Source organism: Ursus maritimus, unplaced genomic scaffold, assembly GCF_017311325.1.
Source record: "Ursus maritimus isolate PB19 unplaced genomic scaffold, ASM1731132v1 scaffold_3, whole genome shotgun sequence".
NCBI classification, from domain to species: Eukaryota; Metazoa; Chordata; class Mammalia; order Carnivora; family Ursidae; genus Ursus; species Ursus maritimus.
In genome coordinates this window covers 97892803-97905371 of record NW_024425563.1, presented here as the reverse complement: position 1 = coordinate 97905371, position 12569 = coordinate 97892803, and the positions used below count along the sequence as shown (strand labels likewise).

At 36.6% G+C, this 12569-nt stretch overlaps 1 protein-coding gene across 2 annotated transcripts in view; it reads left to right on the top strand.

The window, feature by feature from the left end:
• The window catches only part of LOC103674665 (zona pellucida binding protein), a 121449-nt gene that overhangs the window by 5150 nt on the left and 103730 nt on the right, over nucleotides 1–12569 (top strand). For both annotated transcript variants that reach the window (XM_040644496.1, XM_040644497.1), the window contains exon 3: nucleotides 7157–7282. In XM_040644496.1, coding sequence (XP_040500430.1) covers nucleotides 7157–7282 — 126 coding nt within the window. The remainder of the gene's footprint in view (nucleotides 1–7156; nucleotides 7283–12569) is intronic.

Genomic DNA, 12569 nt, shown 5'->3' with positions numbered 1-12569 from the left:
CCGTTTCCTGCATACATTGAGATGATTGTGTGTTTTCTGTCCTTTGTTTTATTAATATGATTTGGTATTACATTGATTGACTTTTGTATTTTGTTTTTTGTGTTTTTTAAAGATTTTTAAAATTTATTTGTCAAGGAGAGCAAAGCAGGGGGAGCAGCAGGAAGAGGGAGAAGCAGGCTCCCTTGCTGGGCAGGAAGCCTCACGTGGGACTTGATCCCAGGACCCTAGGATCATGACCTGAGCCCGAAGGCAGACACTTAACTGACTGAGCCACCCAGGCGCCCTGATTTTTGTATTTTGAACAAGTCATGCAATCCTGGGATAAATCCTGGTTGGTTATGATGCATAATTCTTTTTTATGCTGCAGGATAGGCTGCTACTATTCTGAGGATTTTTATGTCTATATTCATAAGGGAAATTGTTCTGTAGTTTCTCATGTTGTCTTTGTCTGATTTTGGTTTAAGGGTAATAGTGGCTTCATAGAACAAGTTGGGACATGTTCCCTTCTTTTCTGTATGTATGTATGTATTTATTTATTTATTTATTTTCCAGGAGTTTGTGAAGTGTTTTTGTTAATTCGACTTTACTGTTTGGTGAAATTCACCAGTGAATTCACCTGGTGCTGGGCTTTTCTTTCTAGAAAGATTTTTAATTATTAATTCAGTCACTTTACTTGCTTTAGGTCTATTCAGACTTTGTTTTTCATTATGGTTTCTGACGAGAAATAAGCTACTAATTTGAGGATCATGTGTATCTAACAAGTTGCTTCTCTTGCTGCTTTCAAGAGTCTGTCTCTTTGGACTTTAACAGATGATTATGATGTGTCTAGGTGTGGATCTCTTTGAATCTATCCTTGTTTGAGTTCATTGAGCTTCTTTGATGTGTAGATTCATGCTTTTCATGAGTTTGGGGAAGTTTTATCATTATTTCTTCAAATATTCTTTGTGCCCTTTTACTCTCCACCCTTCCATGGAACTTGTATTATGTATACAGTGGTGTGCTTGATGGTTTCCCACAGGTCTCTGGGTACTGTTCATTTATCTTTATTTTCCTTTTTTTCCTCTTTCTTAGACTGGATAATCCCAAATTGATCTATCTTGAGGTTTGCTGATTCCTTTTTCTGCCTGCTCAGGTCTGCTTTTGATTCTTATAGTGAATTTTTCAATTCAGTTATTGTACTTTTTAATGCAGAATTTTTTTTGGGTTCTTTTTTTTTTTAATAATGTCTATCTCTTAAATGATATTCTTTCGAGAGAAATCATTTTTACACTTATTTTTTAGTACTTTAGACATAATGTTCTTTGATCATACTTAAAATAACTGATTTAGTTTTCCTTTTCAACATTCGTCTGGCTATTTGGGGTCTTTTCTGGTTCCATACAAATTTTAGGATTATTTGTTCCAGCTCTGTGAAAAATGTTGGTGGTATCTATAAAGAACTTATCAAACTCAACACCCCAAAATCAAATAATCCAGTCAAGAAATGCGCAGAAGACATGAACAGACATTTCTCCAAAGACATACAAATGGCCACCAGACAAGTGAAAAAATGCTCCACATCACTTGGCATCAGGGAAATACAAATCAAAACCACAATGAGATACCACCTCACACCAGTAAGAATGGCTAAAATTAACAAGACAAGAAACAACAAATGTTGACGAGGATGTGGAGACAGGAGAACCCTCTTACACTGTTGGTGGGAATGCAAGCTGGTACAGATAGAGCTACTCTATGACCCAGCAATTGCACTACTGGGTATTTACCCCTAAGATACAGATGTAGTGAAAAGAAGGAGCACATGAACCCCAATGTTCATAGCAGCAATGTCCATGATAGCCAAACTGTGGAAGGATCCGAGATGTCCCTGAACAGATGAATGGATAAAGAAGATGTGGTTTATATGTACAATGGGATATTACTCAGCCATCAGAACGGATGAATACCCAACATTTGCATTGACATGGATAGAACTGGAGGGGATTATATTAAGTGAAATATGCCAGTCAGAGAAAGACAATTATATGGTTTCCGCTCATATGTGGAACATAAGAAACAGCACAGAGAATCATAGAATAAGGGGGGGAAAACTGAAGAGGAAGTCATCAGGGAGAAACCATGAGAGACTCTTAACTCTAAGAAACAAACAGAGTTGCTGGAGGGGAGGTGGGTGGAGGAATGGGATAATTGGGTGATAGGCATTAAGAAGGGCACATGGTGTGACGAGCATTGGGTGTTATATGCAACTGATAAATTATTGAATGCTGCATCTGAGACTAATGATATACTTACTATATGTTGGCTAATTGAATTCAAATTAAAAAAGTAACTGATTTAAAATATTTGTTCAGGGGCGCCTGGGTGGCACAGCGGTTAAGTGTCTGCTTTCGGCTCAGGGCGTGATCCCAGCGTTGTGGGATGTGATCCCGGCGTTGTGGGATCAAGCCCCACATCAGGCTCCTCCGCTAGGAGCCTGCTTCTTCCTCTCCCACTCCCCCTGCTTGTGTTCCCTCTCTCGCTGGCTGTCTCTATCTCTGTCGAATAAATAAATAAAATCTTTAAAAAAATAAAATAAAATAAAATATTTGTTCAGTAAGTACAAAATTTGGGCTTCCTCAGAGACAATTTCTATTGTTTTTTTTTCCCTACTTATGACAATAGTTCCTTGGTTTTTTGTGTGTTTCATATTTTTGGTTGAAAACTGGACTTTTAAAGTAATTTAATGTAGCAACTTTGGAAATCAGGTATGAATTTTATTAGTGTCTGTTGTTATTGTTGGTCCATTTAATGATTTTTCTGAACTAATTCTTTAATTTATATGTCGTTTGTCATATGTAGCCACTGAAGTCTCTGCTCAGTTAGCCTAGGGTGATTTTTGGATGGAGGTTTTATTGACACCTCGAACTAGTTAGTCTCCTAGTCTTTGCTGAGGGTCTTTGTGTGGTTGTTGTGGTACACTCTAAACATTTAGCTAGGCAGTTGGTACCTCTACTTTTTCCTTCACTGTCTGCTGTGTAGAGCATCAGTTTCAGCCAGAGGTAAGAACTTAAGTTCTCAGTCTTGACTAAGCATGCTCAGTCTTGGGCATATGCCCTGCCCTGTGCATGCATGTGGCCTTCTATTTTCCAGGAATATGTTAGAACTTTGCAAAGCTCCTATGGAGTTGTCATTCCCAGCTTTTCCTCTTAAGTGTTTTGGTTAGCCTGTTTACCCCAGCTGTTAACCCGCTGCATCAGGCATTTACAAAGTTAAATGAAAGCCCCTAGTTATTTTTCAAAAATACTCTTTGGGAAAAGGTTTTGTACAGTGATTGTGCTCTGAGTGAGATCAAGTGAAGACAGCCTTGTGAGTGGTATCTTCCTGGAAACTGCCAGAGAAGTCAAATAATGACAGTTCTCTGGGAAGGAGGCATTGAAGTCCCTTCAACCCTGTCTGTCCCTCTAGTGGCTGCCAGGCTGCTGGTTCTTACAGTGATTGGCATGTTGGTTATCAGAGCTAAGGCAGACCAGGGCGGGGAGGCGGGGGGAGATGGGAATGGGGAAACTTGCAATGTTAGGAGCCCACCAGGCCCTTGTAACAAATTACCATAGACTGGGTAGGTTAACAACAAAACTTATTGTCTCCCAGTTCTGGAGGCCAGAAGTTCAATCATGGAGGCAGGGTTGATTCTGCCTGAGGGCAGTGAGGGAAGGGTCTATTCCAATTCTTCTTCCTTGGCTTGTGAGTGGCCATCTTCATCCTATGCCTCTTCACATCACGTACCCTCTGTATTTGTATGTGTCCAGATTTTCCCCTTTCGTAGGACACGGGTCATTAGATTTGGGCTCACATTAATGACTCATCTTAAGCTGATTACTTTTGTAAAGACTCTGTGTCCAAATACGTTCACATTCTGAGGTACGGGGATTAGGGCTCAAACATATACATTTGGGGAGAGACATAACTCAGCCCATCATGCTAAGAATCAGTTGTTTCTCTTGAGTAAGTTTTTCACAGGTTGCTGCAAGTCTTTGATTAATTTCCAGAGTTCTGAAAATGTTGATCCTGACAATTTCTGCCAGTTTTTGCATTACCTTTATGAGGAAGATAATTTTTAGAGTTCCTTACTCTGACATTTTCACTGATATCACAGCTTTTGTTTGAAAACTACAACTTTAAGCCTAAATTATAAAATAGGCCCATAATGAATACAGAGAACAAACTGATGGGTGCCAGAGGGGAGGAGCGTGGGGGGAATGAGCAAAATGGGTGAAGGGGAGTAGTAGATACGGGCTTCCAGTTATGGGGTGAATGAGTCATGGGGTTGAAAGGCACAACACAGGGAATATAGTCAGTGGTATTGTAAAAGCATTGTATGGTGATGGATGATAGCAATGCTTGTGATGAGCACAGCATAGTGTAGAGACTGGTTGAATCATTATGTTGTGCACCCGAAACTGATGTGACATTATCAAGTATGCTTCAAGAAGAAAATAAACATGAACTACCAAAAAAAAAAAAAAAAAAAAAAAAAAAAAGACTGTTCCGGGAGTTTACTTTTACCTATATTAATTGTATACATCAAAATGAGGATGAACTGGCATCTTTAAAATTATAGTGTACACCCCCATGATTATGGCATTATGGTCTAACTGTGTATCTTTTGCTGAAATCTGAGCATATTCCCCACAGCGGCCTTGTTTGATTATCGATTAACTTCTGTTTATTGTTGTCTAAATGTTATCTTCTTTTTTATTACATGGTTTAATGCATTATTATTGGTGTACAGGGGCATTATTTACTTCTGTATGTTGATCTTGTATTAGGAAACTTCTGGGTTCTGTTATATTTTCTTTGATTTAAATATGTACAGAGGTTAGTGGAGGCTAGAGGAAGGGCAAAGCAGGAAGGATATACCTGTGTTGAGTTTCCACAGATGAGGAGGCATTTAGATACCTCCCTGAGTAAAACCACAGAGGAGTGGTTCAGTGCGCTGCTGCTGTAGGGTGGTCTGAGTAGTTTGGCATGCTGAGGGCGAATGGTGTGAGAAGAGGTGTAATGAGAGATGTAAAAGATCAAGCCCAGAAGCGCCAGTAAGTCATGCTGAGGAGTGACAAGCATACCCAAGAAGTTAGAAAAAAGAAGCAGAAATTAACTGAGGCGAGGAGGAAAGAAAGAAAAGGAGGAATTAATGAAAGAGACCAGAGAAGAACAATAGGTTTAAGGGAACCAAAAGCCGTCTTTGGAACAGTTAGTAGATGACCTTTTGACAAATGTTTCATGAATAACAGAAGTACAAAAAATGTTCTGAGTAAATAAAGGTATACTGAACTTTATAAATTATAACTTAATATTTTGAATAATTTTATGCCAACAAACTTTAAATGAACAACTCTAGTAAAATATAAATTTTTAAAACTGACTTGATTAAGTTACTTGTTAGACTAATAATTACGTTCTCCTGATTGGTAATGAAAAATTTGTTTTCCAACTTTTCCCATTGCCAAAAAAAAAAAAAAAAAAGTACCAGGCTAAACAGTTTTCCAAGGACAAAAGATACTTTCCATAGTCTTTCAGAGAAAATTTACAGAAGAAATTCTGCCCAGTTCATTTTATGTGGCTATTACAACTTTAGATACCTTCCTTAGTAATATTAAATTCTAAATAACTTTGATACTGAAATTGGAAAAGGACAAAAGATAGTGTAAAAATTATACACAGTTGTATTTCTGAATACAGGTATAAGTATCCCAAGAATAATATTTGCAAGTTGAATCTAACTGTATTTATTTATTTGTTTTTTTTTTTAAAGATTTATTTATTTATTTGAGAGGCAGAGGGAGAGAGAGTACATTAGAGGGGGGAAGGGCAGAGGGAGAGAATCTCAAGCAGACTCCCCACTGAGTGGAAGCCCCATGTGGGGCTTGATCTCATGACTCTTGAGATCATGACCTGAGCCAAAATGACTTAACCGACTGAGCCACCCAGGCACCCCCTAAATCTAGCAATATTTAAATAAAAGAGCATGGTCTTTTAGAATTATTTCAGGAAAGCAATTCTAGGAAAGCAATAGTATTATCAAACATTACATTAAAATATTCAAGAAAAAAAATGATTACCTCATTCAGTATAAGAAAAAAAGTGTTAAAATTCAACACCAGTTAATGATAAAAACAAATAACAAGAATACAGGGGAACGTTCTTGGCCTATGAAAGAGTACCTATCTAAAAGCTACATTCAGTAAACAGCATGCTGTATGGTGAAATTTGAGAGACAGTCTCTTTAAGAAATATTTTGATTCTTAAGTACACTTTTTATTTTCCTGGATCACAAAAATCTCTGCATTTGGTGAATCAGTGAGGGGTCAGCATGCAATTATTGAGGAGTTACTGGAACCTTTTCTAAAAGCCTACTTATGAGTAAATTCAAGATAATTGAATCTTTACTGTATTCCTTTTATATCTCCTAAAGAATACTATTTTTGCTTGTTTAATGACCAGTATTCTTTAAATTTTGAAGCAAAGTAGGAGGGACACCTGGGTGGCTCAGTCTATTAAGCATCTGTCGTTGGCTCGGGTCATGATCCCAGGACTCTGGTATTTAGCCCCATCAGGGGCTCTCTGTTCCTCCCCTGCCCCCCCCCCCACTCATGCTCGCTCTTTCAAATAAATAAACAAATCTTTAAAAAAATAAAGCAAAGTGGGAAAAATGCTTAGTAATTAAAATCATAGCATGTATTTATTGACTTTTTAATCACATAATTTTTAAGTTCAGTACTTTGTGTCACATCATTGTGAATAATCTATTATTCCTCTAATCTAAACAATTTTATTGATTCCTTTCAGGTTTGGTATCTTTGCAAAACTAAGATAAAGTCTTAATAATTTATAATTGTCTTAATTCTTTGTAATTAAAATAATATTCTGAGAATAAAATAAGTTAGTAAGGTGAACTCTTCATAAAAGATCAATGCATTATTTTCAGATTGAGAGACACACACACCCCCAAATATTTTTGAGGGTTATTAATGGAATATGAAGAAATTTAGTTATTAGCAAGTAATTGCAATAACCCAAAGTTATGAAAACTTGCAGCCCGAACTACAAAAATGTGAGGCAATATAGAGCATGAAAGAATATAAAATATTATTGGAACATTTTAATATTGTATTTTCAGTGAAAGTATATGTTATGCTTCATCAAAAGAGTCCACACGTGTTATGTGTAACGCCACGACTGCGAAATTCGGAAATGATAGATCCGTCATTCCAATGGCATGGGCCAAGAGGAAAAATTATTTCAGGTAGGCTTTTTGTACAATTATCATAATTACATTAATATGTCTGAAATATATGCAGAACAAAGAGAATATTTGTATCTCTTATATATGTATCCGTTTTCTCAAGTTTTCTTTTTTTTTTCCCTGTGATTTCCCTTTGTAGTGAGAGTTTCACAGTGTGTGTGTAGCATTCTCTAGGCAGCTATATTCCACAAAAATGTGACTTTTTTTTAAAGTTCATAAAGTTATTTTGGTAACCTCAGTCAGACTTTTCTTAGTCAAGTGCATATGAAGAAGCAGATATTATTCTGGTTTTTGTTAAAAATACTAATGAGCCCTTTGAACTACAGATTTACAAATATGATTTTGTTTGTTTTTCTACAGTGCCACATTAGGACAACTTGGGATTTTATTAGTAGTTAGAGTTTTACGTTTTTTGGTCTTATATTTCTTTCTGACTAAAATCCATACCAATGTGGATGATACTTGAATTAAATATTATTATTCATTAAGGGAAAAAAAGACTAAATTTAACATTGAGTATTTTAGTATTTAAAAACATGCTTTTAGATATGCTGCATGGTTTGATGGTGATTGTGTATTAATATATTATTGGTGCTGTGCTTACAAAAGAGGAACTTAGTACTCAGGTACTCATCCAGAGAAGGTAGACTTAAAACCCATCTGAATGGTAGCCTTATAGTTTTCAACAAATTTTGAGAAAACAAGATCTTATTCTCACGAAAATACTTTTTCCACATAGAGATTACTATTGGTATGACTGATGTGATCAACATTTTCTCTATTCAACTTCTTTTGTTGTTTTGAAATGCATATCTTACTTTTATTCTAATTTTTCATTTGCTAAAAGCTGATTTGTTTTTGCATTGTAGTTTAAAAAATATATAGCTTAGCTGTTCTTGTTTTCAGCCTCAATAAATATCCAGCTTAATGAATTTTCATCCTAAAGATCTGTTCAATGAAACACCTAATTATTTTTGCATCCTTTCTGAGGAAGTTTTCTTTATCGCTCTATTCACATTTCCTTCCTTCCTTCCTTCCTTCCTTCCTTCCTTCCTTCCTTCCTTCCTTCCTCTTCTTTCTTTCTTTCTTTCTTTCTTTCTTTCTTTCTTTCTTTCTTTCTTCTTTCTTTCTTTCTTTCTTTCTTTCTTTCTTTCTTTCTTTCTTTCTTTCTTTCTTTCTATCCTATTGGTATTTCGAGAGAGTGCCTGTGGACAAAAACCTACAGGTTTATTTTGTTATGTTGTTGGGGGAAAGCAATATTTCATACCAACACTTTCTGAGGAAACGTTCGTTGGAAATATTTATTTTGTAATATGTTAATTCACATTTTTATATACTTGAATGATCTCAGCTATATATTTGTATAATATTTATGCTGATTCCAAAGTAGCTGAAAGTTTAAAGAGGTGCTCCTCTCTTCGGGTGAGGTGGTCATTCATAATGTATTACTCAGCTCTTAATTAGTGAGTGACTGCTTGGTAGTTGCCATTGCCCTAGGCTTTGTGGGAAATGCAAAGATCATACCTAATATCTTTGCCTGACTGTAGTAATGCAGGAGGAGGGAATTAGCAGAGATCAGTAACAGAAATCCTAAGAGATTGTGCACTTAATATAAATCCAGGAAATGGACCAGCTATAAAAACATCCAGTACGGAAAATGTAATCGGATTTTATTTTTAGTGCTCTATAATGCACATAATGTCATGCAAACATGTATGTTAAATATATTTTACATTTGGTGTTAAAACTCTGTAAGTTCAAAAACAGAAGCTTTTAAGTACTGAATTGTTTTATTGTAACAAATGTTACTCCTTTGATATGGAGATTGAAATCTGAAACGTTTTCTTCTCTAAGATGCCATGCCAGTCTTGTAGTTTATCTTGCAAAGTATAGTATATGATTGAATTTTGAGTCCTTCAACTAGGGGCAATAATTTATTTTACTCACTTTCATAATGGACAGTGGGTGTTCAGCAATGTAGTTATAATAAAATCATATCAATAGTGTTTATTTATAAAAACTATTCTCAGGAAATTCTGGTAATCTGGCATCATGATGGTATTTTAGGTTGCAGTACATGATCGCATCATAATTCACTGTCTACCAGTTTTAAAGCTCATTTGTTGTACTATCATTATGATTTCAGAAAGAACTGGAAATGTTGTCTAATTTTCGTAAAGCTTAAGAAGTAGAAAATCTCTTTGGACTCTAGATTAAATGCGCTGTACTTAGTTATCTTTTTATGAATATTCCAAAGTTAGTTTCCCTAGAATTGAACAAAAGAAATCATGTAGTTATGTAATTACTTGCACGTTCTCCTCAGGAGAAATATTCAGATTGTTTAGATGGGTTGTAAAATATAGGGGACCAATCTTAGATTTGGTCTCTCTCCTTCCCTCTCTCCATCTTCTCTCTCTCTCAGCCCACACTCCCCCCCATTTCCCTCCCTTTCTTTCTTTCTTTCTTTCTTTCTTTCTTTCTTTCTTTCTTTCTTTCTTTCTTTCTCATACAGCAGGAGTGAGCATAGGAGCAGGGGAGGGGCAGAGGGAGGAGAGAGAGAATCCCAAGCAGGCTCTATGCTCAGCATGTAGCCCGGCACAGAGCTCAATACCATGACCCTGAGGTCATGACCTGAGCCGAAACCAAGAGTCAGATGCTCAACCAGCTGAGCCACCCAGGCACCCCTCTTTTAATATTTTTTATTTACAAACGTAGTACATTTTTCGCACAAATATCTGTATCTCTTACTCCAGCCCTCCTTCCATTCTGATGAATTAACTGGTTCTGGTGTGTGGACTTTCCCACTTTTCTGAACATATATAAACACATATATGCACATCTCTTGAATTTTACCCTGTAACTACTAGGGTAAAAATCTAGGGGCGCCTGGGTGGCACAGTGGTTAAGCGTCTGCCTTCGGCTCAGGGCGTGATCCCGGCGTTATGGGATCGAGCCCCACATCAGGCTCCTCTGCTATGAGCCTGCTTCTTCCTCTCCCACTCCCCCTGCTTGTGTTCCCTCTCTCGCTGGCTGTCTCTATCTCTGTCAAATAAATAAAATCTTTAAAAAAAAAAAAATCTTTCCCCAAAGATTTAAAAATTGCTTAAAATTCTTTCCCCAAACCCCTGTGAGGTAAACAGTGCCCTGACCTTTTACAGTATTATTCCCTAGCTTTTCTTTATGTATTTGTACCTAAACACACATACACATACTAGTTATTTAATTTTTTGGACAGCCCTTTTCAGTATGTACAATCATTTCCTCCATTTCATATGTGAAAAAACAGAGGCACTGAGAGAAGGAGGTACTTACCTGAAGTCATGTGCCTTCGAAGTCTGGCTTCAGAGTTCACAGGTGTAATCTAAAGGAGGTAGGAATAGGATTTTCCCTTCTCACCATTTTGTGAGTTTTTGTATTTTGTATCTTTTAAAGAATTTGTCCAGTTTAGAGTCTTCTTTCAACTTGCTGAATTTGTGTGCATGAAGTAGTTTGTGAGACTTCCTTTAGTATATTCAGGATCTGCATAATGTGCCCCATTCCACATTGATATTGGCTTTATCTTTTCCCTTTCATTTTGGTCTCTCTGGATACATGTTTAACAATTTTACCAGTCTTTTCAAAGGACCAGCTCTAGGTCTGAAATATTTTTCTCTGTTATTTTTTGTTTTCAATTTCATTGGTCTCTGTTTTTGTTTTTTATTATTTTCTTTCTTCTGTAAGATTTGGGTTAAGTTTGCTTATCTTGTGCTGGTTGTGAATTCTGGATTGACAGTTTTTTTCTTTCAACATTCTAAAGATGCCCTTCTGTATTCTTTTTCCTTGCATGGTTTCTAATGAGAAGTCTGCTGTAATCTTATGCCAGTCCCTCTGTGGACATTGTGCCATTTTTTCTAACGGACTTCAAGATTTTTTCTTTGCCTTTCATTTTCAGTGATTTGAATATTATATACCTCTTTTTTGTTTTTTATATTTATTCTGCTTAGTATCCTCTAAGCTTCTTGGACATTTCATTTGGTATTTGCCATTAATTTTGAAAATTCTTAGCCATTTTATCTTCAAATATTTATTCTGTCTCATGCTATCCATCCTCTCCTGAGATTTTAGTCACACAGATGTAACACTGTTTGATATTGTTCCACAACTCTTGGATTCTTTCTTCTTGGTGGTGGTGGCAGTGTTTTATTTTTTCTCTTTGTGATTCAGGTTGGTTGTTTCTTTTGACCTGTCTTCAAGTTCATCAATTCTTTCCTTAGTTGTGTCAAGCTTTTTACAAGCCCATGGAGGGAGTACTTCATCCGTGTTATTATGGGGTTTTTTTTTCGGGGGGGTGTTGTTGTTCACTTTGTTTTGCTATTAATTCTAGCATTTTCGTTTAATTATTTCTTAAAGTGTCAGTCTCTGCTGAAATCTCCTATCTAGTCTTGCATATTATCTATGTTTTCCATTAAATTTTTTGGTACATTTGTCATTGTTATTCTAAATTAACTGTCTAATATTTTTGATATCTGTGTCATTTAAGAGTCTGCCTCTATATATTGCTTGGTATTTTGGAAATGTGTCATTTCTTTCTTTTCCACATGCCTTCTAATTTTTTGTTAATGGGACATCTTGAATAAGACAGTAGGTAAGTATTTTCATGTTTTGAGATCAACACCTTTTAAAAAATAGTGTTATGTCAGGGCGCCTGGGTGGCTCAGTTGGTTAAGTGTCTACCTTTGGCTCAGGGTCATGATCCCAGGGTCCTGGGATCGAGCCCCACATCAGGCTCCCTGCTCAGTAGGGGAGTCTGCTTCTCCCTCTCCCTCTGCCCCTGCTCGTGTATTCTCTCTCACTCTCTCTCTCTCCCTCAAATAAATATTTTTTAAAATAGTGTTATGTCTTTAGTATTACGAGTTTGTGTTAATCTAGTCAAGAATTTGTCTGGTTTTAATATTGATTGTTATGGTGGTTATTGAAAGCTTCAGATAACTTTTAAAATGTTTTAGGTGTCCGCTGGTTCATGAGAAGTTATTTTTCCCTAATGTCTAATCTTTCCTTGGCTTTTGTACTAGTTGGCCTACTACTTCTTGCTGACTTTTCCTCAAGGATGAGGCTCTTTTTTTTCCTTCCTGTTTCTTTCTCTAGTGGTACCGAGTTTCCACAGTGCCCCAGGTGAATATTTTTGTTCCTTCTCTCTCTGTAGATGAAAGCATTGTTCCTTACCAGGAAGTGGGGGAAATGGGTGTGGGCAGACTTTTGGCAGGGTTTCTGGGCTCTTCCTCTAGCCATAACCCAATGGGAGTCTTGC